This window comes from Adiantum capillus-veneris, chromosome 21, assembly GCF_014529385.1.
Source record: "Adiantum capillus-veneris isolate H3 chromosome 21, ASM1452938v2, whole genome shotgun sequence".
Taxonomy (NCBI): Eukaryota; Viridiplantae; Streptophyta; class Polypodiopsida; order Polypodiales; family Pteridaceae; genus Adiantum; species Adiantum capillus-veneris.
In genome coordinates this window covers 12,980,109-13,007,798 of record NC_140951.1, presented here as the reverse complement: position 1 = coordinate 13,007,798, position 27,690 = coordinate 12,980,109, and the positions used below count along the sequence as shown (strand labels likewise).

Below are 27,690 nucleotides of genomic sequence, written 5' to 3'. Positions count from 1 at the left end.
AGGCCTGCACACACACACTTTTTTTGTAAATCTGCTTTGATTACTTTACAAGTGGGAAACCTCAAAGTGAGGAAAACCCACGAAACGAAAGGGATACAAAGAGCGGAGCACTATGAGGCTCCGTAAGCTAGAAACAGTCAAAGTAAATCCAATAGGCACCAAGAGTGATGTCTCCAATGTCATAAGCAAAATGTAGTGCTTCACCAAGAGATGATTTGAAATAGGGGAAGGGGTCAACATAAGTGCCTTGGAACATTAAGGAGTTCCTATGGTGCCAGATGGCCCACAGAGTCCAAAATCTGACCCAGGTGAAGAACACCGCAAACTAAGAATGCGATGACTGAAGCACCCAAAAAAGCCAAAAGCGTTTGTGAAAAGAGCTGGACAGAAAACGCAGCCGAAGAGCAGTCGACACTTGCCGAATGAAGGCTCTGGAGTGGCGACAACGCCATAGTAAGTGTGGCATGGTCTCCTCAGCTTCAAGGCATCTGGGGCAGTGGGAAGGCGCAATATGCCGAGCATGTAACACACTACCAACACGTAGAGCTCCCACCAAGCAACGCCACAAAAAAACCCGTTCCTTCAAAGGTAGATAACTCTGCCAAATACAAGACATTGTGTGTTGCCACCACAAGGATGACTCGGAGAGCAACCACAGCTGATTACCATGATGCACAATCCATATATCAGACTGAAGGATGGCATATACACTGCCAGCTGAGATGCAATCCAATCTAGTAGTAGCCAAATTCCAATCAGAGAAGCGAGAGTCCACATCCAAAGGAGGAATGGGTGAGTGATCAGCAAGCATCCTTTGAATTTCCCGCCGAAGAGAAGAATAATGAGGACCCAACCGAAAGCGGGACACTGCATCAACGAACAAAAGAACATAACCCGAGTCGTCAAGCACCTGATGCACCTGACAGATTCCTTTTTGGGCAAGAAAATAAAGGAGACCGTTGAACCAAAGTCGAAAGTCGAAGCGAAGGCCCTGGTCCAATGTAGACTCTCCAAACAAAGAGAGTTACCCACAGAGGATGGTCGACCATTCCAAGCCAAATGCGAAGTGACAACTTTCCAATCAACAATGAGAGAAGAAGTAAAGGGACATCCAGGAATGTGTCCTTCAAGTTTTCCAAAAACAACATCCCAATAAATCGGTTGCCAATGACCAAAAGCTGGGGTCACAATGTGCGTACACAAATGTGTGACCATGAGAGCCCAGGGTTGCTGCGGCTCCACCAAAACTGGCAATAGCATAGCTTTCCAAGCCAAAAGATGATGTCGCAAGTCCAAAACATTTAACCCTCCAAGCCGCTTGGGAGAACACAACTTGTCCATAGAGAGAAGCCGAAGACCCTTCTTGGTAGATGAGGTCCGCCAAAAATGCTCTAAAATATTGGACAAGAGGGACTGCAAGCGCAATCGAGGCCAGGATAACAAACTGCACATAAGCCACAAGGATGCATTGAACAACCTTGAGACGTACATGAAGTGGCCAATTTCCAATAATTCAACTTGGAATGTAGAAGTTGAAGCACTCAATCCAGTTTCTGCATAGCAGATACATTCCAACCCAACGGATAACCCAAATGGTGAACCAAAACATGTGGAGGAGCAATCTCCCTAGGCCGCCACAATACCTTATGCCAGTCACGCTCCTTTAGAGACAATAGCTTGGATTTCCAAAAGTAACTTTGAGACCCGCTGCCAATCTAAACAAGTGAAGAGTATGCATAATTTGCTGTACATCATCATAGTGATTACGAGGCATAAACAAAGAGTTATCCGCATAGGCCTGACCAGCAAATTGCCATCCCGAAGGTAAAGTCAGGCCATGTAGCTTGCCACTCGAAGTCAAGGAATCCAAATACATAAACAAGGGGTGTAACTAGCGATCGCATAAAGCAGAGCACTCAAAGGGCAGCCCTACCTCACTGACCGTCCCCAAGGCCAAGATTCTGTAAGAGATCCATCCGGCAAGCCCGCAGCAGTGCTGTGTGCATACAAGAAAAGCACGACACGGGATATCCTAGGCCCAAATCCCAAGTGTTGCATGGTATCCGCAATATAATCCCAAAGAACAATATCAAAGGCCTTTTCAATGTCAACCCACATGACCAAGACATCCTGTCAAGTGTATTTTGCATATTCCATACAAATGATGACATTCGCGAGGTTATCAGTAATTTGACGTCGTGGAATGAAGCCGTATTGAAATTGATGCAAGCCTTCATGCAGAAAGCACTTGAGTCGGTTAGCTAGCATTTTTGCCATTAATTTATATACCACAGGCATAAGTGTAATAGGCCGCCAATGAGAGAATTCTTCGCACAATGCATGCTTAGGTATCAGTTTGAGCAAACCTTCTTTCCAAGAGGAGGGTAGTTCCTGCTGTTCCCAAGTTGTATTCATCATGAACAACAGAGGCAATTTCAAATAATCCCATAAGGACAAGAAAAAATCCACAGATAGACCATCCCAACCAGGAGCTCTCCATCGACCCAAATCAAGCAAGCTGGCATGCAATTCCGGCTCAGTGAAAACAACTTCCATGTCTTGAGCCTGCTGCATCGAAAGGATGGGAGTAACTTGTGATAGAAACATGTGACGCGCTTGGCAAGTTGCTCTCGTGGGAGAAGAAGGGGCCTCAAAAATCTTGCCATAATGAGAATGTAGGGCTAGTGCTAGCTCTTGTAAAGTGGAGGTCCATTCCCCTGATGGTAATTTAACTCTCCGTATAGCTTGAGACTGCCTAGAGTGATGCAAATGCTGGAAAAATTGTTTAGAAGAACATCCTTTATCTGCAAAAGCTTGTTGTCAAGCTCGAGTTTGCCATTTGGCCAGTTTCCTCTCATCATTGTGCCGTAACATAGCGCGAACAGAAAGCAACTCAGTCGCTTGAGTGTCAGTAAGAGAAGAATGATTCGCCAAGTGCATTAGTCTGCTACAAGCATCCTTCGCCTGATTAACCTGTTCCCTTAATTGTGACAAATAATCTCTGCCATAATCCTAGATAACACATTGAACACGCATAGCAAAGCGGAACCAGTCTATGTCCATATCAACATACATCTGGGAGATCAAAGGCGGGATGATATCCACAATCATAGCGCGAAAAGGCGCATGCTTGAGATAAGCATTATTGACATGCAAAAGCCTCCGATCATTAGCATCAAAAGAGCCAAAACGAAGTTTCAAGCATACAGGAAAATGATCCGAAAGACACATAGCATAATCAATCCTCAGCTCGCATACAAAGTCATCATACTGTTGCATGTGAAAAAGATACCAGCGATCTAGCCGAGCGCGATACATAGATTGAGCATTATGTTGAAAAGTGAATCCTGGATAAGACGCATGCGATAGGGGCCACAAATCAAGCCCATTACATGTCAACATAAATTGATTCCATGATTGCCTTTCCGTATGAAGCATGTGAGAATGCCCAGTAGTATTATCCGCAAGGTTAGGTGCATTATTAAAATCCCCACAAAGAAATGCATTAGAACGCCAACAATAAGAGGAGATAGCACTCCACAACCGTGCCCTATCTGCAGTAGCTGTGTATACATATAAGCCTCCAAATTCAAAAACTTCTCCGTTAACAAAACATTGGATGACCATCCATCTCCCAGCCGGGTCATTGAAAACCAACGTCGGGAAGAGTTCGTGTCGAACAAGTATAAGCACGCCAGAATAGTCGACTGAGCCTGCATAAGCTATCCAGTAGCCCGCAAGGTAAGAGGTCTATCCTGCAAATTGATGCTGGTTATGCTCCTGAAGAACCACGATGTCCGCTTGACATGTATGTACATAGTGCCAGGTTAGCCGCCACTTGTCGTGATTGCATAACCCACGCACATTATAGGAGATGCAATCAAAGAACTATGCATTCTGATATGGTATATACAGTGGGCGAGAAATGGAAAATGGAAAAATGGCCGTTTGAGCAGGAAATCAACCCATTGGCCTACATCCTGAGCCGTAGGTATTCTACCCGGGAAAAAAAGAATCACCGCGTTAAGTGCATATTGAGCAACAGGATCCATAAGCTCCTGTATAAGGATGCGCACTTCCATGACGGGAGCGGATCCTTTCCACGCTTGACGTGCATCCTCAAAGTCCTCATGCAAACATTCTTTGATAAGGCTTAAAGCATCCATATTCGAAGATTCCATGGCCTTCCGGCGCTTGTATATACACTGCTCAGCCGAATCCATGCTAAGCTAACACACACACACACACTCTTTTTTGGGGGATTTTGATATTTGATTGCTATAAATACACACTTTTTTGTAAATCTGACTCACACACACACAACCTGATTATACAAGAACCCTGTTGCTGGATAACTTTCGGCCTCTCACACACACCACTCACACACAACAAACCAAACCAACAGGTTCGCGACCAGTGGGCCCAGCCGAATTTTGCCTGTACTGATGTTTGTAGCACCTGACCAACTCGTATGAGGCCACCTACAGTAGGTCCCACATAGCCAAAGGGCGAGCAGCAACAGAAGGTGGGCAAGGAACAGAGCCCACAGGGCAACGGCTGCCCGCGCACAAGGGCAGGCTCACGTGCAGGGCGGTTCTTTCACAGGCTCCTGCACACACACACACACACACACACACACACACACACTTTTTTGTTGGTAAATCTTGTTTGATAGAATTTAAAGGTGGGAAACCTCATAGCGAGGAAAACCCACAAAAAGAAAGGGATACAAAAAGCAGAGCACTATGAGGCTCCGAAGGCTAGAAACAATCAAAGTAAATATTGTAGGTATCAAGAGTGATCTCCTCATCGTCATAAGCGAAATGCAGCGCTTGACCAAGAGATAATTTGAAATAGGGAAAGGGGTCAACATAAGTGCCTTGGAACATTAAGGAGTTCCTATAGTGCCAGATGGCCCACAGAGTCCAAAATCTAACCCAGGTGAAGAACTCCGCAAATTGAGATTGTGGTGACGGGAGAACCCCAAAAAGCCAAAAGCGTCTGTGAAAATAGGTGGAAGGAAAACGCAGCCGAAGAGCAGTCGATGAATGAAGGCTCTTGAGTGGCAACAACGCCAACCGAAGAGTAGTCGACGAATGAAGGCTCTAGAGTGGCAACAACGTGTCACAAAGTGATGACGTGGCTACCGACAGCAGAAACCCTAATTTCCGCCAGAAACCCTAATTTCAGAAAACCCTCATTTCCAGCAAACCCTAACTGCTGGCTGGAAACCCTAAACTGGCACCAGTGCCACGTGGCAGCAACTCCAGATTTTGCGGCAGAAATTACGGAAGCTGGGGAAAAGCAACTAGCGACGCAATTGGGCTGGCTTTTTGGCTAGGCATGAAATTGAGAGAGAGAGAGAGAGGGTTAAATTGCTTTATTTTTGTTGACTCTCAGTGAGAGAGAGAGAGAGAAGTTGCTTTTGTTTTCAGGCTTTTGAGGCTCGGCTTTTGGGCATCCCTTGTAACCTTTAAATTAGTGGTGAGTGCCTCACTTCTCAGAGCATCTGGACGCAGACGCAGAGTCTGAGAGTGAAACCCGAACCACTCTCTTGTACTTTGAACTGATTAATACAAAAAGAAATACCGAAAGGGGCGCCAGTCTTTGGGGCCAATATCTCTAGGTACGGAACTCTGCCAGGCCAGTGCAAATCCATTGTGATCTGTGAATTGTTTGAAGTGGTTATTTGGTGCTGTCGCGATTGATTCTTGACTTGGAGTGTCCAAGTCTGTTACAGTGGTATCAGAGCACGGCCGATTTCTCTTCTACGGGAAATCCGATACCCAATTTTTCCGGAGCACCTATGGCTTTACGCAAGGATCACTCAACTCCCTCTGCATCTGGAGATGCAGGCAGGGATCACAACGAAGATTTTGACAGAGAGCATGGCCTGCCTAGGCCTACTCAGGCGGAGCAAAGAGAGATGAAGCGTCGTCAATTGATCGGCGATGCAACAAAGATGATGCTCAGTTTCGCGAAGGATCCGAAATTGGCAAAATATATGAGCGAGACTTCTTTTCAGGAAGTGCATGCACAGTGGCAGAAAACCACTACACCACCGCTGAAACCCGCTCTCAAGAAACCTTCTGATCACAAACAGTACTCAGAGAAGGAATTGCAAGAACTGGTTAATGCACGGATTGCTCAACTTTTTGACGCACAAAAGAAAGCCAAAAAGCACGGCAAAGAGCAGAAGAAAAGCACTGACTTTCCGAGATATTTGGGTCGGCAGTCGACTTTTGACAAGGCAAAGAAACATAAGAAGCATGTTTGATTTGAAGGAGTACCAAGTTCTTCTTCTTCTTCTTCTTCTTTTGACAGTTCTTCTAGCTTTTCAGATTCGAGAGAAGAAGACAGAAAAGGTAAAAAGCGAAGCAAGAAACAAAGCTTCGGAAAGAGCAAGAAAAAAGCAAAGAAGGCTAAATCTCGCCCAAAGACTGACAGTTCTACTAAGGCTCGTCTACACGCACCTCAGATTCTGATGATGGAAACTTCTATGCGAACAAGAAGAATTTTTACAAAGCCAACCAGTATGACTTTCTCAAAGATAAAAGCAAGAAAGTCCGAGAGTTTAAGGAAGGTGGCCACTCGATCAAGTTTGATACTTTTCAAGATACTCAAATGCTTCGAAGGCTTTATCTTTTATACAGCAGTTTGACATCGCTTTCGGGGGAGGACGCTCTTCAGATCACTCCAAGATTCGGAGAGCTACCTCTTACCTTAAGGGGAATGCTCGTACTTGGTGGTCCACGCTTCTCTTAAACAAGACTGCGCCAGTTAAATGGCTAAAAGTTAAAAAGCTTTTTATTTCTTCTTGGTTGACGCAAGAATATGAACGAGATATACGAGCTGCTTGGAACCATCTTCGGATGACCAAAAAAGATACGATCAATGCTTATTGTGAAAGATTTTGGAGCTCTTTTCTACCCGCCTCTTCATTCAAGAAGATCTCATTCAGAGAACAAATTGAGCAATTCACCTTGGGTCTACACACAGAGATCCGAGATCACTGCTTAGAGCAGAAGTCGGTTTCTATTCAGGAATTGATGAGTCATGCGAAGCGGGGCTTTGCCATTCACTCTGGCAGTCTGACTTACCCCACAGATGAGCAACGAGCAAAACAGACTTCTGGGAATGAAAGTAGAAAGAAAAAGAGCAACCCAGAGAAAAAGGATGCACGACCCAAGCTTACTCCTCAGGAGCGAGCTCGATTCAACAAGGAGGGGAAGTGCTTTGGATCCGAGGAACAGGGACACATCTCCACGAAGTGCCCTAAAAAGGCACAGAAAGAACAGAATGATAAGGATGACGACAGGCCTGAGAGTTCGAGAGCAGCTGAGGAACATGGACGAAAAGGCAAGATGAAAACAGGACTGGTTCCAGATTGTGTGGGTACCGATCCCGACACCATGGATGAGAGTGCAGAACTTTGCCGAGCTTGGGGCAAAGTGAAAGATCAAGAGGCCCTGATTTTCTTTGATGGCGGAGCCAAGGCCAACTTCATTTCACCGGAATTGGCGGCGCGGCTCGAGATTACTTCCGATCGGATGGGACCACTTGCAGAGGCAGTTCTAGCGGCACCCGGCAGGGACGTAGCCATTACACCTGTCATTGGCAAACTTCGGTTGCATTGTCAGGGGTATTTGGGGAATGAGGACTTCTTCATAATGCCTTTGGAGGGTTGATGTTCTCTTAGGGATTCCCTGGTACCACAAGAACAACGCCGTGGTCGATTATCGGGCGAGAAAAGCGACTTTGACTACAAAAAAGGGCAGAACAATTGTACTTGATATAAAAGTGAAGGGCGAGTCTGTCCCTATTGTATCGGCTTCGGCCATTTCAAAATTAATAAAATCCAGTCTGTTTGTTTACTCGATCTTTATGAAAGAATTGAGCGATAAGGATAGGACAAATATGTCTAAACTTGATAAAGAACGCCAAGATTTTCTCCACTCTCACGCCGATTGCTTCTTAGAGGGTCTACCAGGAGAGTTACCCCCTGCTCGTCCTGAAGATCATACCATTGATCTGATACCTGGAAACACACCACCGAACCGGCCACCTTACCGTGTGAGTCGAGCACGGAATGAAGAGATTATGAACCAAGTGAAAGACCCTTGGAAAAGGGTCTTGTCCAACCTAGTACTTCACCGTATTGCTCTCCACTGTTGTTGGTTTTGAAGAAAGACGGATCTTGGAGGATGTGGATCGAGTATAGAGCTCTCGACAAGATCACCATCAAGAACAGATTTCCGATTCCTAGGATCGATGATATACTCGACAGGTTACAGAGATGCTCCTGCTTTAGCAGGATTGACTTGAAGAGTGGATATCATTAGATCCGAATCGCGCCGGGAGATGTCTACAAGACAGCCTTTCGGACTACTTTTGGGTTATTTGAGTTTTTGGTGATGCCTTTTGGCTTAACCAATGCTCCTGCGACATTTAACCGGATGATGGACAGGATTTTTCGAGAGTATAGTTTATTTGTTGACACTTTCTTTGACGACATCATTGTCTTCTCCAAGAATGAGGCAGAACAAAGAGATCATCTGCTTCAGGTCTTTCAGGCATTACGAGATCACAACTTAGTGATTAATGCAAAGAAAAGTGAATTTTTTCCTAGCAGAGATACACTTTTTGGGACACATTGTCTCAGCAACTGGAGTGCAAATGGACCTAGCCTAGATAGAGACTATCCGTGATTGGCCCGATTTGAAGAATTAAATGAAGTTAGAAGCTTCTTGGGACTGTGTTCGTACTACAGGCTGTTCATACGAAAGTTTGCAGAGGTTGCTTCCCCTTTGCATGTCTTGACACAAAAAGGAGTCCCTTTCTCGTGGGGATCCACAGAGGTGACTGCCTTTCAGACATTGAAAGAGAAATTGACTATGGGACCAGTTTTGACTTTGCCGGACTTGCAAAAGTCATTTGAAGTATATTGTGATGCTTGTGGTCGTAGTCTGGGTGCGGTCTTAATGCAAGAAGGCCATGTCATTGCTTACGAGAGCCGATTGTTTTCTAGGCCGGAGATGACAACACAGATTTATGAGAAAGAGCTTTTGGCAGTTATCCATGCTCTTACTCGGTGGCGGCATTACCTACTCGGAGCGGATTTTACTGTCTTTACAGACCATCAGAGTTTGCGCTCCTCCTTGTCACAGAAGCAGCTTTCGGAAGAGCAGATGCAGTGGGCGAACATCTTGTCACAGTTTCACTTCTAGATTGTCCATATGCAAGGACAAAAGAATGTGGTGGCAGATGCTTTGTCTCGGAAGCCGTTGGTTCTTGCTATTTCCGCGATACATCATAGGAGCTTCGAGGATATGGTTAATCAGTATGCCACAGATACAGATTTTGCAGATATTTTCACACGGATACGGGATGGGGAGACAGTAGCTGGATACTCCCTTCGGGAAGGCTACTTGATGAGAAAGACTATGTTGTGCGTTACACAGCCGTTGAGGAAAAAGGTTATGACTGAATGCCACTGTCCACCTTTTACGGGTCACCGCGGCATTGCTACCACCATGAAGGGGGTGGAGAGATACTTCTTTTGGCCGAGACTCAAAAAGGATGTGGAAGAGTTTGTGCGCATTTGCTTAGTATGCCAGAAGGTCAAGTTTGACAGGCATAAGGCATAGGGATTGTTATAGCCTTTACCCATATCCACCCGCCCCTGGGAAAGTATTGCGATGGATTTCATTTTTTATCTCCTGAGAACACAGAGTGGTCACGATGGTATCTCGACTATTATTGACAGATTTAGCAAACAGGCTCTTTTCATTCCAGTGAAGAAAACAATCAAGCCGGATCACTTAGCGAGACTGTTTGTGGCCCAGATCTTCAGATTACATGGCATGCCTGAGACGATTGTCTCCGACAGAGACCCCAGATTTACGAGTTTGTTTTGGAAGGCAATTTGGGAGAACATTGGCACGCGGTTGCAGTTCTTGTCATCGTTCCACCCGCAGACTGATGGGCAATCTGAAATTGCAAATTCAGTGGTTCTAGATTTATTGAAGTCTTATATCTCTGATAAGAAGACTCAATGTGAAAAGTACTTACCTTTGGTGGAATTTGTCTACAATAACACGGTACACTCTTCGACGGGGAAGGAGCCATTTTAGATTGTCGAAGGTGTTGCGAAGGTTCCACCCTTCCTAAGCACGAAAGATAAGATCTTTGAAGCGGATGAATATACGTGAGATATGGATACGGCTTTTGCCAAGGTTCACGAGACTTTGCAGAAGTCTCAAGAACGACAGAAAAAGGCAGCGGATCACCATCGTCGCGACATGAAATTGAAGGAGGATGATTGGGTGCTCTTACGTTTTGAGAAGGCACGCCTACGAAAGAAAAAGGGAAAGGAGAGGCTTTTTCCAAAGCTTAGTATGCGATACTACGGACCTTTCCAGATCAGTGAAAAGATAAATGATGTCTCCTTCCGATTGAAACTGCCACATACTTGGAGGATTCACAATGCATTCCATGTGAGTCTCTTGAAACCTTTTAGAGGTGAGGTGCCTGATGAGCAACCCGAAGTGGAAGAAAACGAGGAGATCCTTGTTCCTGAACAAATTTTGGCACATAAGGATACGAAGAATAAAGGTAAAGTCCGAAGACGGTTCTTGGTTAAGTTCAAGAACTATCCTGCATTGGATGCGAAGTGGATGGAGGAGGACCTAGCAGATACTCCTCAGATTGTGAAACTTTACCTCGATGCTTTTGGTTTAGCATAGTCTATTCCAAACGGAACCTAGAATTCAGCTTGGCCGCAGATCTGGTGCAGTGGGATGCACAAGAGGGGAGTTGCTCGGCTCCTTTGTCAACAGATGCCTTGATTTAGATACTAGAGTCACTGAGGTCTCTTTGAGCTTCAGGGATACTGAAAGCTGATAATATTCTCCTGTATGACTTTAATGAAATGGAATTCCTGATTATGATACTAATTTGTTCTTGACTTCTCTTAAGTGCAGGAACTGATAGACGAAATGACTGCAGCATTTTGGTCTGATTCATCTCGAATAGACATGGTTGCAATAGGGGTTAGTCAATCGGACATTGATGAGGTCAATATTGGACCTAGATGTGATTGCTAGCTACATTGCCGATAAATCATGCTCTAAGATCCGAATAAATGTTGAATGTCATGTGATGTCTGGTGATGTCTTGTGATGTCGTGTGATGTGACTGTCGATTTAGTACATGTGCTAGATGTGTGTTCCTAGTACGTAGGTACTAACAGTCAGTGTCTGCTAAGACGATTTATGGCTTCTGTCGGTTTTGCAGGCGTAATCGCAATCGATTACAATGCTTTCAAGAGGGGGGTATGTCACAAAGTGATGACGTGGCTACCGACAGCAGACACCCTGATTTCTGCCAAAAACCCTAATTTCCTGCAAACCCTAACTGCTGGCTGGAAACCCTAAACTGGCGCTAGTGCCACGTGGCAACAACTCCGGATTTTGCGGCGGAAATTACGGAAGCTGGGGAAAAGCAGCTAGCGACGCAATTGGGCTGGCTTTTTGGCTACGCATGAAATTGAGAGAGAGAAAGGGTTAAATTGCTTTCTTTTTTTTGACTCTCAGTGAGAGAGAGAGAGAGAAGTTGCTTTTGTTTTCAGGCTTTTGGGGCTCTGCTTTTGGGCATCCCTTGTAACCTTTAAATCAGTGGTGACTGCCTCACTTCTCAGAGCATCTCGACGCAGAGTCTGAGAGTGAAACATGAACCACTCTCTTGTACTTTGAACTGATTAATACAAAAGAAATACGGAAAGGGGCGCCAGTCTTTGGGGCCAATATCTCTAGGCACGGAACTCCGCCAAGCCAGTGCAAATCTATTGTGATCTGTGAATTGTTTAAAGTGGTTATTTGGTGCTGTCGCGATTGATTCTTGACTTGGAGTGTCCAAGTCTGTTACACAACGCAACAGTAAGTGTGGCACGGTCTCCTCCGCTTCAAGGAATCTGAGGCAGCGCAAAGGCGCAATATGCCGTGCATGTAACACACTGCCCACAGGTAGAGCTCCCACCGAGCAGCACCACAAGAACACACGTTCCTTCAAAGGTAGATGACTCTGCCAAATGCGAGACAATGTGTGTTGCCACCACAAGGATGACTCGGAAAGCGACCACAGCTGATTACCATGATGCACAATCCATGCATCAGACTGAAGGATGGCATAGACATTGCCAGCTGAAATGCACTCCAATCTGGTAGTAGCCAGATTCCAATCAGAGAAGCGGGAGTCCACATCCAAAGGAGGAATAGGTGAGTGATCAACAAACATCCTTTGAATTTCCCCTAGAGAGGAGAATAGTGAGGACCCAACCGAAAGCGGGACACTGCATCAACGAACGAAAGAACATAACCCAAGTCATCAACAACCTGATGCACATGACAAATTCCTTTTTGGGAAAGAAAATACGCTTGGCGAGGAGACCGTTGAACCAAAGTCGAAGCAAAGGCCTTGCTCCAATGCAGACTTTCCAAATGAAGGGAGTTACCCACAGAGGATTGTCGACCATTTCAAGCCAAATTCGAAGTGACAACCTTCTAATCAACAATGAGAGAAGAAGTAAAGGGACATCCAAGAATGTGTCCTTTGTCACAAGACGGGCACCACGCGGCAATCGAAAAGAACAGACTGAACAGACTTTTAGCACTTCAATAACAACTGAACTGAAAGAGAGACGAGCGCACCACAGAGTGGCGAAATTCCACCCCAGAGAGTATTGGCCCCAAACCTTGGCGCCCCTTTCGGTATATCTTTATATTGCATCAACACACTACAAGCCGGTACTCTAGACTCTGCACCTTCTCCAGGAAGCATGCCACAGAATGAGCCCATGGCCTCATATTTTGGCCCTAGGCCCCAAGAGCAGTTTACAGTGAAAAGCTTTCAAACTCAAAAGCATCTCGTCCAAAAGCAATGCCCAAAAGTTGCTAGCGTAAATCACGGAATTCCGTACAACTGCCACATCAGTAGTCAATGCAAAATGCGGAAATCAGTACAGTGTGCCATGTCATCATGTCAGCCGAATTTTCGGAAAGTCTGTACAGGTCTGTCACATCATCAGTTGGCTGCGGTGCTGCGCAAGCTATGTGCGGGTCCTGCTTTATTTTAATCCTTTATGCCACTTGGGTCCCATCGGACGGGGTCCCATAAGTTGGTAGGACTTCTTCTGCTGTTGCTTGTTCTTCTTAGGGTTTAGGCCCCTCGGCTGTGAACTGAAGGTTGACTCTGCTCTTTATTGACTTGACACGTCAGCAGTTTGTGATTCCCCCTTCTTGAAAGAGATTAATCGTCCACGATTACAGGATATCTACAAAATAGCTCAAGTTAGCTCAAAAATTTCAGAGAGTCAATCCGAGGAACAATCAGTTTGCTTTTCTTTTTTTGTTAAGGAGTTGGCTTCTCCTTTCGGCTCTTTTGATCAAGGAGTTCGTTTCTCCTTTCAGCTCTTTTGTTAAGGAGTTGGCTTCTCCCTTCGTCCAGATCGGAATTCTTTGATATTCCGACGTGGTAAAATTAGCCATCACACCCAGACGGCATTGATCTTCCACGGGTGTCTTGATGCACTAAAATTACATACCTAGGCAATCTCATCCAATCAGGAATATTCAGTAGTTGGCATATCACAATGCCATACAAATGCTCACATATGCATGTTACAAGACATAGAAACATAAAGTCACCGATGAACACTACCCCTGCAAATAACCATCCAGGTCTGAGCCATGAGTTGTTCAACGACTCCCTCATCACTACTCCTGCAAATAACCTAAAAAGGTTCGGGCCATGAGATATAGAGGCCTTTCACAACCAAACGCTCCCCAGACTCAGCCAACGTCGTTTGGAGGTGCTAAGAGTAACCACTGCTCAAACTTCTTAATACTCCCTCCGTAAATAACCACAAGGGTCCAGGCCATGAGTAAAAACAACACTATTCAATCATTCATTACTCCCCCCCCAAATAACCACAAGGGTTTGAGCCATGAGTATGAATAAGCATTCTCAAACATCATTTCTCAGTACTCCACCCGGGAGTAAAATCACCGGTCATTGAAACCAATATTAAAACCAAAGTCAAACAATTTAAATCGGCACCAATAGAGATTCAAAACAAATACCATCCATTTCAAAGAAATTCCAAACAGGACCACAAAACAAGTTCTCAAACAGAACTCAAACAAAATTAAAACTTAAACAAGCAATCTCGACATCAGTCGATCTTGAAAAGTCGACTAACTTTCCATCCTGAAACCTGCACCAAAAATTAGGGTTAGATTCCTTCCATAAGGTCGTAGCCGACCGCAGCATGATCCACATCTCTTGAATAGTTGAAACAAGCCTGTTCCTGTGGCGGTGATGGTGATGGTAGTTCCAGAACTTTGCAATCATAGTGGACTTCCAAGGTTACCATTTTGAGAAGAGACATCTACTGAGAGATGTCGAAAAATTTCAAGATATAATCTGCAAGGGTTTCCATGGCAAGCATTTCAGGATACCCCACTCTGCCAGAAGTTGCACTCCAAAGGAAAATGTCAGAAATCATATAAATTCGAGCAAAAATTTTCTTGAAAGCTTGCCAAGTCCTTGGTGTGTACGGCTTGGTAGCTATAGATATCAAAATCTGCATGGCACTGCTTTTGAGAAAAGCAGTGACTTGAAACAAATCTTGGATCTTTCTCTTGCAAGTGATCTTTTATAGCTTATGCCTTGTAAGACATGAGCGATGAAGACGGAAGCGCGCCCGATACGCGATGAAGTAAGGGTGGGAGTGGCTAAAAAGTCTAGGGTCGAAGCACGAAGCTAAAATTTCCACTAAGCTTTGGAAGTGCGATCTTGCTCTGTCTGCTCTTTGGAAGGACTGATATGCTTTCAAAAAAGCACACGCATAATGCTCTGGTGTGCTTAATGTTCTGATACCAATGTCACAAGACGGGCATCACGTGCCAATAGAAAAGAACAGAATGAATAGACTTTTAGCACTTCAATAACAACTGAACTGAAAGAGAGAGACGACATGTCACGTGACACATCCCAACCTTACGTGTCCGTGGACAAGCTACACCACAGCAGGGTTCAGTCAGTCCGATCAGTTTAGAATAACAGTGATCTGGCACTTTTGTGAGTCTATTCGTAGACCGAGCATGCCCAGTCACTTAGCATAGATGCATATCCTCCGGTTGCACATAGCATGATCATCGGAATTCCCATCAGAATCCATTAGCATTAGTTAGGGGAATTTTCCAATGCATTTAGCCTATTTTCCTATTTATTGGTTATTTTCACTTATTATTTTTAAGTGACTTTCCAACAAAAGTAGGTAGGGCAATTTTGCTAAGTTAATATATAAGCAAACCCAAGTTAGCACTTTCTGGCAGAAGAGGCAGCAGGAGCATCTTGCTCAACAGGCAACTTCTCAGCAAGACCAACCCCCGCGACTACTCTGGCGTTTTTCTCCACAAAAGACCGATCGTTTTTGCATCAGATCAGCCTTGGCGATTTATGCACAACAGATCAGGCCCGGCGTCATCACGGCACAACAGATCAGCCTAGCGTTTTTGCATTTGCAGAACCCCGACGACAGAAGGACCAATTTCAGCCCTTGGCATTTTTGGATTTCAGCAGCAAATTAAGACCGGCAATATTCACCTAAAGTGTAGCAGATTCAGCCTGTAAAGACCATCAGTTTTCAGCCCTAAGAAACCTCATTTTTCAGCCAAGAAAACGCAACCAAAACAGTCATTTTCAGCCACTGAAACAGTCCCGAAATTCAGCGATTAGAAGATCTCAGATTTCAGTCGTCGTCATCCTCATCGTCGTCGTCGTCGTCGTCATCACCGTCGTCGTCATCGGCATAGACCAAGTTGCATAGTCCATTGCATACGCATTGTACACCTTTGTGCAATCAAAGAATAGACCACTCTCGCCCACGAGAGTGGGGCCTTCGGAGGAGGGTTTTACAACCTCTCGAGTGTCGTATCTCTTCTCTCTCCTTCTCTCAGTCTCATTCACTTGCACGCAAAATATCCACTCACTTTGTTCATGATCATAGCACTCTCCATAAGACGGAAAGCTCTCTCTTTCCCTAAAGAACTAAAAGGAACCTTGAGCAATAAAGATCACTAATGTTGAGAAAATACAATATTCATTCTGCTGCACCTTACATTGGTATCAGAGCTTTGGAAGTGTTCTGCATTACTCAAGAGAAGAACCACAAGAATTTTTTTGCTTGTTGCGATCACACAAACCCAAGTTTACTTGGGCGTGGCGATTCCTAATCGTGTTTTGTTGAAGAGTGACACGAATCCCAAGAAAGAAGGGCTTGTCCAGCCTCCCCTTGTGTCTCTTTTCACTCATTGAGAGTGGACCGTGCACTTAGCGGCCGGCCAATCGACGTGAGGTGGGAAAAAGCAATCTTGGTGTGAGCGCAAGGTCGCCAAGGGGTGCGCCCGCAGAAAAGGGTAAACTCGAGTGAAGAGAAGATCCTTCTCCAACGCGATTTGCAAGCGAAAGAAAACCTCAAGAACCCCAAGAACCCAAGACCCTCAAGACTCAAGAACCTCAAGAACTCAAATTCCTCGTGAACTTAAGAACCCAAGACCCCCAAGAACCCAAGTTCCTTGTGGACTTAAGAACCCAAGAACCCACAAGAACCCACGATTGCAGAATGATCATCACTCGAAGCGGAATGGATACTTCGCTTGGAGGTGATGAGCATGAGAGAGGCGAAGAAGAATTTTCCCCACTAGGAGGTTTTTCCGACCCTCCCCCTTTCCCATCTACGACAAAGATTGCACTAACTCCTATGGAGGCTTTGCAACAATTTTTTCTGAAACAGAAGTTAGAACGAGAAGCAAGAAATGCAGAAAGAGAGCGTGAACACGAAGAAAGAATGGCAGCCATAAAGCATGAGTACAAAGAAAGGAAAGCCGCCTTGTTGCAACTCTTTTCTCAAGTACCGACACAGATGCAACAGAATCGGGAAAAGCAGACTCTCTCAGTCTCTCTTTCTCCACAGCATGACACACAGGATTTGCATGATTGTGTGAAGCATGATGATGATGATTTGATTGATAATGATTTGCATGATGATGAGAAGCATGATGAATTGAATGACAATGATTAGCATGATGATTTGAATGACAAGCATGATGATTTGGAGGACAAAGATAAGCATGATGATTCGAAGCACAATGATAAGCATGATGATTTGCATAATGATTTGGATGACAATGACAAGCATGATGATTCGAAGCACAATGATAAGCATGATGATTTGCATAATGATTTGGATGACAATGACAAGCATGATGATTTGCATGATCAAGATGTGATTTCTCACAAGCATGATGAGTTGCATGAAGACGATGTGATTGTTCACAAGGATGATGTGTTAGTGGATGCTTTTCCTAGCGAAACTAACCTCGTTGTAGATTCGATCAATCACGAAGATCCGATTTGGCTTTCGAGTCGAGGTCTAATGAATCCCCATAGGACGATTCGATCATTCAGGAAGAATCGATCTTGGCTTTCGAGTCGAGGTCCACAGATCCCCCACAAGAAGATCCGATAGATCCCGAAGAAGCGATCTTGGCTCTCAAGCCTTGGTCCAAGGAAACATCACAGGAAGTATTATGTGTTCGCATGATTAACACGCACGCATGGTTCGAGTGTTTCATTCGTGAAGGTTTCATGTATTTTAGTCAACATAGTTATGTGATCCCTTTTGCTAGGCATGACATATTGTATGTTGAGCACGTTTCTCTCATGGATGCGCACGAATGTATGCGGATTTTTCATGAAAAGTTGAAAAGTTTGTATGTCAGGAAGTCACATTCCATGTCTCTTCCTTGGCATGACAGTTTCTGAACGAGCACATGATTGTATGAGTACCAAGCATAGGCATTTTCAATATGATTTGCCATAGTTGATTGATTTAGATCAAACAGAAAAGATTCGACCTCATTGTTTGCATGTGTTTGATGAACGGGTTGTCACTCCGTCTATTTGTTCATCTACATTGCATGCACAGTCTTTAGAGAAGACAATATTTTTTTCCTTCACTTTACATGGAATGGGTATGTTCATGGTTTTGTGTTGGAGATTGTTTCAGGAATTTTCAACCATGGAGATTCTTGAAGACGAAAGAAGCAGGACTCTAGACGAAGTTGAAGCAAGAAAGGAGATTCAGAAGACTTTGTGTCGCTTTCGGCGCGGCCCAAAGAAGCAAGCGTTGCAGACCTTTATGAAGTTCAAGTACCGCTTGACCCACACAGCAAAGTGGGCCGACTAAGAGTCCCTTCCAAGATTCCGGATGCTGTTGGCGATCTCCCTCGACGCCATACAGTTCGGTACCAGTACCTCACTTTGAAAAGGAGGGGATGTCATGTGACACATCCCAACCCTATGTATCCGTGGACAAGCTACACCACAACAGGGTTCAGTCAGTCTGATCAGTTTAGAATAGCAATGATCTGGCACTTTTGTGAGTCTATTCGTAGACCGTGCATGCCCAGTCGCTTAGCATAGATGCATATCCTCCGGTTGCACATAGCTTGATCATCGGAATTCCCATCAGAATCCATTAGCATCAGTTAGGGGAATTTTCCAGTGCATTTAGCCTATTTTCCTATTTATTGGTTATTTTTACTTATTATTTTTAAGTGACTTTCCAACAAAAGTAGGTAGAGCAATATTGCTAAGTTAATATATAAACAAACCCAAGTTAGCACTTTCTGGCAGAAGAGGCAGCAGGAGCACCTTGCTCAACAGGCAACTTCTCAGCAAGACCAACCCCCGCGACTACTCTGGCGAAGATCTCAGATTTCAGCCATCGTGGTCGTCATCGTCATCGTCGTCGTCGTCGTCGTCACCGTCACCATCGTCGTCATCGGCATAGACCAAGTTGCATAGTCCATTGCATACGCATTGTACACCTTTGTGCAATCAAAGAATAGACCACTCTCGCCGACGAGAGTGGGGCCTTCGGAGGAGGGTTTTACAACCTCTCGGGTGACGTATCTCTTCTCTCTCCTTCTCTCAGTCTCATTCACTTGCACACACAATATCCACTCACTTTGTTCGTGATCATAGTACTCTCCATAAGACGGAAAGCTCTCTCTTTCCCTAAAAAACTAAAAGGAACCTTGAGCAATAAAGATCACTAATCTTGAGAAAATACAACATTCATTCCGCTACAACTTACACAAACAACGACATGGAGTGGCGAAATTCCACCCCACAGAGTATTGGCCCCAAACCTTGGCGCCCCTTTCGGTATTTCTTTATATTGCATCAACACAGTACAAGCCGATGCTCGAGACTCTGCACCTTCTCGAGGAAGCATGCCAGAGAATGAGCCCATGGTCTCATATTTGAAGGCTAGCCAGTGCAGCCGGAAATTAGCCCTACCCAAATTCGCCCCTGCCCAAATTAGACCCTCTACCCTTTTGTCCAACTCCCCTCCACCCCCAATTCGTACCCTACCCTCCCTTGTTGCCCAATTCGCTCCTTCCCCATTCCAATTCGTCCCTTTGCCAATTTCGCCCCCCCTCAAATTCATCCCTGAAAATTGGGCCCTCTCCTCCTTTCCAATTCATCCCCTACCCTCTCCTACCAATTCGTCCCCCTCCTTTTTTCTAAAATTTGCCCCATCTCCCTTCCAATTCGTCCCCTCTCCTCCCTTCCAATTCGTCCACCTTCTCCTGCCAATTTCGCCCTCCCTCCCAATCCCTCCCTCCTTACCAATACACCCTACCTTCTACAATCTCGTTCCCCCTCTCCTGTCCTTTTTCGCCCCTCCCTCCTTATTCGTCCCTCCCTCCCTATTCACCCTGCCCTTTCCCATTCGGGGCTCCCCTCATATCCACCTAATTAGAACGTGCTACCCTTATTTCAAAGTTCGCCCACCGTTCCCAATTCGGAAGCTTCCAAATTCGCCCACCTCCAAACTCGAAACCACATCGCCTTGACCATCTGTGATCCCATCTCGGGTTCAACCAAATCAAAGATGGTTATGTGACAGTCTAGATATGTAAGCAGTTGTTCTGTATTGGATAAATTTCAATCTCTTTGCACGGGGGTGCACATCAGTAAGTTCAACAAGAATTGCAAGTATCATGGCGGGTACCAGCAAACCCTCAAGAAAAACAGTCAAGAAACCACCACCTCCGCAGCTCAATTCTGCTGAAGAGGAGGAGGATTCGGAAACGAGCAGCCAAGATGTGGATGACTTCACTTCAAGTGATGCTAGCGATAAAAGCTATAAAGCATCCCCAACTTCGGAGTCGGAGTCAGACGCTGTCTCTGAATCGGATGCATCAAAAGAAACAAACTTGAAGACAGCAGGAAAAAATAAACGTAATCAGGAAATAATCCATCAGGAAATTGCGAGGCCGGCTACATCTAAAAGTAGCACACCATTCTCCTTGGTTGTTTAAACTTTATCTACAACCACCTCGACCATCTCTCAGCCAAATCCTCTCCAAGGACCAGCTACAGATTATGGGTCTCACAGCACTGGCCGAAGATCTCCCGACCACTGTTCCTATAGAGATGATTCATGATCTTCTGAAGAACTTTCCCAAGGTCAGGGGTCATAAACTCACCGCTACAAGGCTAGGCCATGCTATGGGTATGAAAACCTTTCCAGCTGTGAAGCCTGCCACTAAAACCTTCTCTCAGATTTCTAAGGAGGCCACAATTCAGTCATGCGAGGAAATGCTCAGTACGATATTCAGAGCCAGTTTTCCCCTTCTTCCTAGATAGGGGTGTCTAGAATCCTAGGAGGATTAGTACTGGCAATTTTGTGAGGCTGTTCGCAAGACCTGCATGTTCGGACGAGTCCATTGGATTAGGTTTTCCAGTTCTGGAACCCTCTTGCATAAATGGTTTGTATACGCGTTTTGACAAATGTGATTACACTACGGTGGGCATAAGGCATGATGAGTATGTACTTCTAGGTTAGAGGAATCCAACGAGCCATTTCCCACCTCGATTGGATTCCCAGGTGGATGGATGTGCGATAGGAACACCCCCTGGCTCGGTTTTAAATAAATCATTTTTATGATTTATTTGTTGGAGGAATCCAACGAGCCATTCCCCGCGTTGATCGGATTCCCAAGTGGGTGAATGTGCGATAGATTCACCCAAACGGACACCCCCTGACTCAATTTTTAATGAATCATTTTTATGATTTATTTGTTGGGTGAACTGGTGGACAGTTGTCCTACCTCAGCCTAAAATAATTCTTAAGGCCTATTCCTCACCTATAACGGGAGCAGGAGAGCCTCACTTGAAACCAAGATGCAGAAGGAGCAGATAGCAGCAGCAAGGGAGCACACCAGCCGAGCGTTTCTGCTCCACATCAGCCAGCGTTTTCTGTAGAATTGGCGTTTTGGCAGATCCTCAATAGGTCAGCCCTAGCAGCAGATCAGCATCAGCGTTTTCAGTTTTCAGCCCATTCCGGCGCCGGAATGTGGCTCAAATATATCCTTGTGATTCCCCGTTGCGGGTAACTTCGGTAGCCCATCGAGCCTCCCCTCGGCCATTCCCTTGCCAGCATCGAGTGCTCCATTTCTGCCCACCATCGCCATCAACAAGATCTGTGCAGACCTGCTCTACACGAGAGATCTGCTGCGTTTTTCGTCGCAAATCTACGTTTTTGCAGCCAGCTTTCAGCCCTTCATTCCTCTCAAACCAGCCCCATATCTCCCCTTGGTGGCCATCCACAACTCCACATCAAGAAGGATCCAAGGGTGCATCAAATCAGCCCCGCAAGTGCCTCTCTCTGATGAGTTTCCGCGGCGATTGTCATCATCAAGTCAGTAGAGTCTGCATTGAGGTATTGCATTGTGTGTACATTCCATTTACGCAATCTAAAGCAAACATCACATCGGTATCAGTGTAGGGTGTCCCTTGCTTCTTCTCTCTCTTTCTCTCTCCCTTTACACCTCTCTAATTGGTAACAGTAAGTACGTCACACTACTAGAGTGCTAGCTTTTTCTCATCTTGCTTCCATCACATTTTCAGCCATGACCTGGGCCACAATGTGGGATATACATTGCCATTCTGTCAGGTGCATCGGAATTGAATATGGTGAAGGTCCAGTTTTACACCTCCACAAAATCCTTTCTTTCTTTCCTTGCGTTAGTGGTTCCGTTTAGCTTCAATGATGGTTCCTTTTACTTTCCCCTCTCTACTGTGGTACCAACAAGCATTTACCAACCTGACTGTGTCTTTAGGTCCTCCGCTATCCCAATCTCCCCCTCCACCACCTCCATCTCCTCCTCGTTGTTCTGTCCCCCATCTCTCCTTTTATGTGTATTCATGTCCATTTGAGGTCTAGTATACCTAGACCTGCTCGCAAGGAAGTAACAGAAGGCAATGTAGACCAGCTGTGTGTCAAACATTCATATCCTCACCTATAAGTATCTGGACTCCTCATCTCTGCTCACTACATTCACCTTGTCTTGTGGATAACAAAATGGCATTTCTGATAGAATGGAAATCCCCGCCAATGCTCTAACACACTGATTCCCAATGGAAGCTATGAACTCGGCCTACGAGTCAAATCAATGTACAACTGCCTGATCCCCTCTGATATCCAGAAAGTAAAAGGTGCTCCAATATGCGGACTCTCATTGGAAGCCATAAACTCAAGCTACGAATTGAATCAATGTACAATTGCCATATCTCTGGTTATTGACCAGATTATACAATAGCTGAGGGGGCCAAGAGAGTACCTGGCCTTATGTAATATTCATTGGAATGAACTGCAACAAAATTTCGACAAAGAGCCCCCATGACTTCAGAAAGCAGTGCAAAAAATTTCTGGCCTGTTAAAAGCCACACACCCCATATGTTGGAAAAGAATTCTTGTTAAAATAGTCAGGACAAAGCACTTATCTGCAGAAATACCTGAAGCCTGAATGATGAATGATAGTGCTCTACATACTGCTGCTGCAAGGTTACTGTTTTCCATGTGCTCAGAAGCAAGCACTCTCTCAAGCAGAGGCCAGAAATAACGCAAAACATTCAGCACAGGGCTTTCGACAGACTGACAGGATTTGTTTGCAACTGGCAGATGACTCAAAATAAGCCCTAACCTGCCAAAATTTGCAAAGGAACCCTAAGGTATGCATAGAAAACTCTTCAACAGAAACTGTTCAACTAGATGGCTGGTTTAAAAATCTTCCGTTGGACGAAACGAAAATGATCTGTTCTCTGTTACTTCACAAATCCTTTTACATTTTGAAAACCTACATGAGCTAGAGCGTCACACCACCATTCTTGCTGATAATGAGCTGTTGCACAGTACCTAGTGAGGGCACGCACAGAAGCCTCCAGCGTTGTCGAGTATGATGCTGAGTGTTGCCTCAAAGAACCTTTTCCATCTGTTTTCAACTGCAATCCGCAGGCCATAGAGCTACTTCAAAAAATCGTAGCATGCATAAATGGAAGTGCTTCATAGTATCATTCACACAAGCTTGATGATGAAAGCTACTATTGAAACACTCTTGGTGATTCTTGTTAGTTACACTGAAGTCAATTGTGGCCTTTATAGATTGAGCCACCTGCAACAAAAATAAGATGCAGGCATGGTCAACAAAAGGATCCCCAAGCATCCTGTAAGGGAATCATACCGTATGTGTGATCCAGGTGACCTCAGGTCAATTTCAGCTTTAGTTTGAACTGCAATTTGATAGGGACAGCAAACAATTTGCGAGCAGAAATGGGGAAGCAGTCATACGTTCCAATCCAGGCTTTAATGCATGACTCCGTAGACTCTCAGACCTCCCACTATGGCAACACTAGGCACTAGAGTCCTCAATGCAACTTGCACGGCAGGCTGTGCATAAAGTTGATATGCTCAAATGTGCACAAGAATAAAGCTACATAGCTTGCAGACACCAAGGTTCTCTCCTTAGATTTCACCCTTTCCAAACTGAATAATGACAGAAGACGCTATAGAGTCAACACGGACACTGACTAGATTTGGTGCTCTCCTCTTCAACCCCTCTGTACGAAGATGGCCTTGTGTAAAGACCATCTTCTTCACTTGACCACACATGAAAGGTACAGTAACAAGCATAGATGTTCACCAGACATGAATATTACCAGCAGAGATGGACAACATTGAGCATTTACAAAGATCATCTTCTAGATTAAAAAACACATAAACAAACAATGTTTAATATCATGTTCTATGTGCCATTGATCAACTATGTACTTCGTTTACTACCTTAAGACTGAGGAAGGCAAGCATGTTCCATGCAGAAAATTTGAATCTTATTTAGAGTTGTGTAAACTCCGCTTACCAGAGCTTCAATAGCCTTGTAGCTTGGTTCAAGAACTCGTTTCAGTGATACATTCAAAACTTCCTCATTGCTTGTCAATGCTAAAACTGTACCAATTGCTGAAACCACATCCTCTTCTTCACGCAAAGTTAGGCCCATTTTATGAAGACCCTAACAATGCAAGAAATTCAAGCACAAGGTCACGACTTACTGTAAATGTAGCCATTCATCTCAAAGCTGTATGAGAAACTAACCTGTCCAATCCAGAGCAAGCCCTCCAGATTACTGCTGTCATTTGCCACAAATGGAACCTCTTCACAAAGCTTTCGTAATGCAATTGCACTGCTGCTGGCAGCAGCAGGTATTTGGATTCCTGACGCAAGAAAGGAACTGTGGAAGTTATAAGTAATATTGTAAAGCACGACAGAAAATGTCAATACATCAAAAGAAACAAGATAGTATGGCTCCATAGATCAGAAAAAACTAGAATAGAACAGGTTCAGGAAGTGTTTGACCACGTACACCAAAAAAACTTACAGAACAGGTAGAACTTCTGTGGAATTCAAACAAAGAAGCTTCGAAAATGAACCCACCACTTCAGCTGCAGACTTGTGTACCTGAGATTTAGAACACCATAACCATCCACCGTTAATATAAACAAGATCCTGTGCATTACTCCTTGATTGTCGTTTCATTTGCATCAATAATGCATTCACACCGATTTTTACGGTTGTACATTCTCCATACAATGAATCTTTCACCACACAACCAATAAATCCAAGCAAACCAGAGCCCAAACATAACTCCTTTGTTTGGCATGCCAATTATGCTTACAAGGTCTTAATTTTCTAGCACAAAGCAACACTTTTCTCTGACTTAATTTTAGACTGACGTGTATGCATGTGGCATAGCTATTCCAAAGGCAAGGCACACACATACACGAATTATTCGCCACCGACTAATTCAACGAAGCTGCTTGCTGTTAAGCAATCTGTATCCTCACTTGATTCTTACTTTAGTCTCCTACAAGCAACGTTAAGTGACCATTATAAAATTTGCACGTATGGGAATGAAAATCATCTTCTTGTTCTAGCAGCAGTAACATTGATGTTTCAATATCTTCCCAGGGAGGTACCTGTTTCATTATTTTAGTGGGAGAGATAAGTGAGAGTGCAGATCAAATTTGCATAGTATAGAATTCCAAAAGCTAAAAAAACTACCATAATTAACCGCTTTTCTTTTCCTCAATGTGCTCTAATTAAGATAAAAAAGGACAGGAACAATTCATTGAGATAAAGGGCTAAATGAAATAAAACGCTATATTAAACGACTTAGAAAGGCCAAAATGACCTATGAGACCCAAAAAGTAATGTCTGGAAAAAAACTAAAACAACTAAAATAAAATTGTAGGGCACTCTGTTGGAGGGTGACTAGGAGCTCTCTGGCAAAATACAAAGATACTATCTTATGAGGGATCAGGAGTCTAAAACAGGGGGATCAAGAGGTAAAAAGCATCATCATCCATGTCCCAGGATGTCTAGCATCACTCGCTGTCCAATCTCGTCAATGTCCTCCATTGTAAGTACTTTGACTGGGCGTCTTGTCTGTTGGGTAGCCCGATGTCTTGTCTCCGTCGATGTCGTGATTCTCCTTGTAGTCATGGGCGTTTGGATCTTCCGAGCTCAAGGGCTTGGCTGATCAATGTACCTCTGGTACGGGTGGACTCTCAAATCTGCTGTGGTAGCTGCTCTTCTGGCTGCATAGTAGCTATTTGAAGAAGTCTGTGATCTATCTCTGGGACTTTCTCTGAACCTTGTTATTTGCAGACTTTCTAACAACCGCAAAATAGGATGTAAATTGATGTAAACACGAGTAAATGACAATAGCATCCATCTTACCGTCATACATACTGAACGTGATCTTCTCGGGAATTGGATCAATGGCCGGCCGTGTAGCAATGGTTGCCTCCGCGATGGTGTTTGCAAGCTTTTTTCATAATCAATACAAGCATTGTATGCAAAGGAACATAGGTGTTTCACGTAGTAGGTCACATGAAAAGGGAATGTCCTAAGAAAGAATCTAACAAGGAAACCTCTACTGCGTCAACTTCTAACTCTACCCCTCAAGTGAATGCCATGAGTGTGGTAGAGAAAGAAGCTAAGCACAAGGGGACTTTCGAAGAGGATGATCTCATAAAATGTTATGGACATGTTAATGGTCAAAGGGTCATTGTCTTGTTTGATTCTGGAAGTTCTCAAGATGTCATAAGTGAATCTCTTGTGAAACGTGCACGTCTTCAGACTTCTCCCATCCCCACCCTCCCGGTGCAAGGGTTCTCTGAAGGCATGGACGCTTCGATTTTTCAAGCATGTGATGATGTCAAGTTGATCATTCAACAAACCCAATTTACTCGTCGTTTGTAGTCTCTAAACTTGCAGGATGTAATATCATTTTGGGCATTAAGTGGTTTCGCATGTTCAAACCCATTATCGATTGGGAGAAGCTCACGTTTCTCATCAAAGATAGTGTCGGAGCCCATCCTCATTCGAGGCGAGAGCGGAATTCCTCGCTCCCTCTCATCTCTCATGTCCAGGCAAACAGAGAGCTACGTCAAGGAGCCCAAGCGGCGGTCCTCTATGTCAGCCCCACATCAAGGAACCTGGGTATTCTTGATAGGTATTGTGAAGGTTTTATTAAGGTCCAATCGGTGTTTTCCTAGGATCAGCATTCCCCTATAAACCCTCCCCATCAACCTATGGACATTGTCTCCAACCACTTGGATGACGAGGAATATGTAGGTAAATTTTTTTCTCGATCAGATAAAGAGAAGCCAAAACCAGGTGATTTCTCATTTAGGAGGCTTCGCCCTCCCAAGGTACGGTCTTTCGGTTTACCAATTCTCTTTGTTCGTAAGAAATCAAACTCATTTTAGTTTTGAGTGGATCTCAGGGCACTCAAGTCAAGGATGGTCAAATTCCGGAAGCTGAGACCTCATAGGACCGTTCCTTTGGAGCATCCACAGGAGGCACAACGAGTTTCCAAAGTGGATCTATCGGGTTGCCGCCACAAGGGTGGACTTCCAAGGAGCAATCCGGAAGAACCACCACCGGAGATCATTGTTCCAATCAAAGTCACCAAGTGGAAGTGTTTTCGAATGCTTCCGTTTCAGTTTGGCAATAAGAAAGAAGCAAAGAAACATTTCCTCAAATTCAAGAATCAACGGACACATGAAGATGCTTGGGTGGACGAAGGCTTTTTCATCCATTATCTAGATTTGCTAGCCTCATACAAGGAGGCCATGCAGATCGGTACCCGTACCTCACCTTAAGCAGGAGGGGATGTCACGTGCACATGGCTCTATGTGCCACGTGGACAT

At 44.6% G+C, this 27,690-nt stretch overlaps 1 protein-coding gene across 2 annotated transcripts in view; it reads right to left on the bottom strand.

Annotated features, from left to right (window-relative positions):
- The window catches only part of LOC147430560 (ARM repeat superfamily protein), a 230,405-nt gene that overhangs the window by 3,194 nt on the left and 199,521 nt on the right, over nt 1–27,690 (bottom strand). For both annotated transcript variants that reach the window (XR_015185630.1, XM_086493156.1), the window contains exons 14-19: nt 24,852–24,931; nt 24,569–24,704; nt 24,336–24,485; nt 23,336–23,421; nt 22,936–23,123; nt 22,761–22,853 (exon numbers count right to left, since the gene is read on the bottom strand). Coding sequence is in view for 1 of the 2 variants with exons in the window: in XM_086493156.1 (XP_086349282.1) it covers nt 22,761–22,853; nt 22,936–23,123; nt 23,336–23,421; nt 24,336–24,485; nt 24,569–24,704; nt 24,852–24,931 (733 nt within the window). In the remaining variant the exon portion in view is untranslated. The remainder of the gene's footprint in view (nt 1–22,760; nt 22,854–22,935; nt 23,124–23,335; nt 23,422–24,335; nt 24,486–24,568; nt 24,705–24,851; nt 24,932–27,690) is intronic.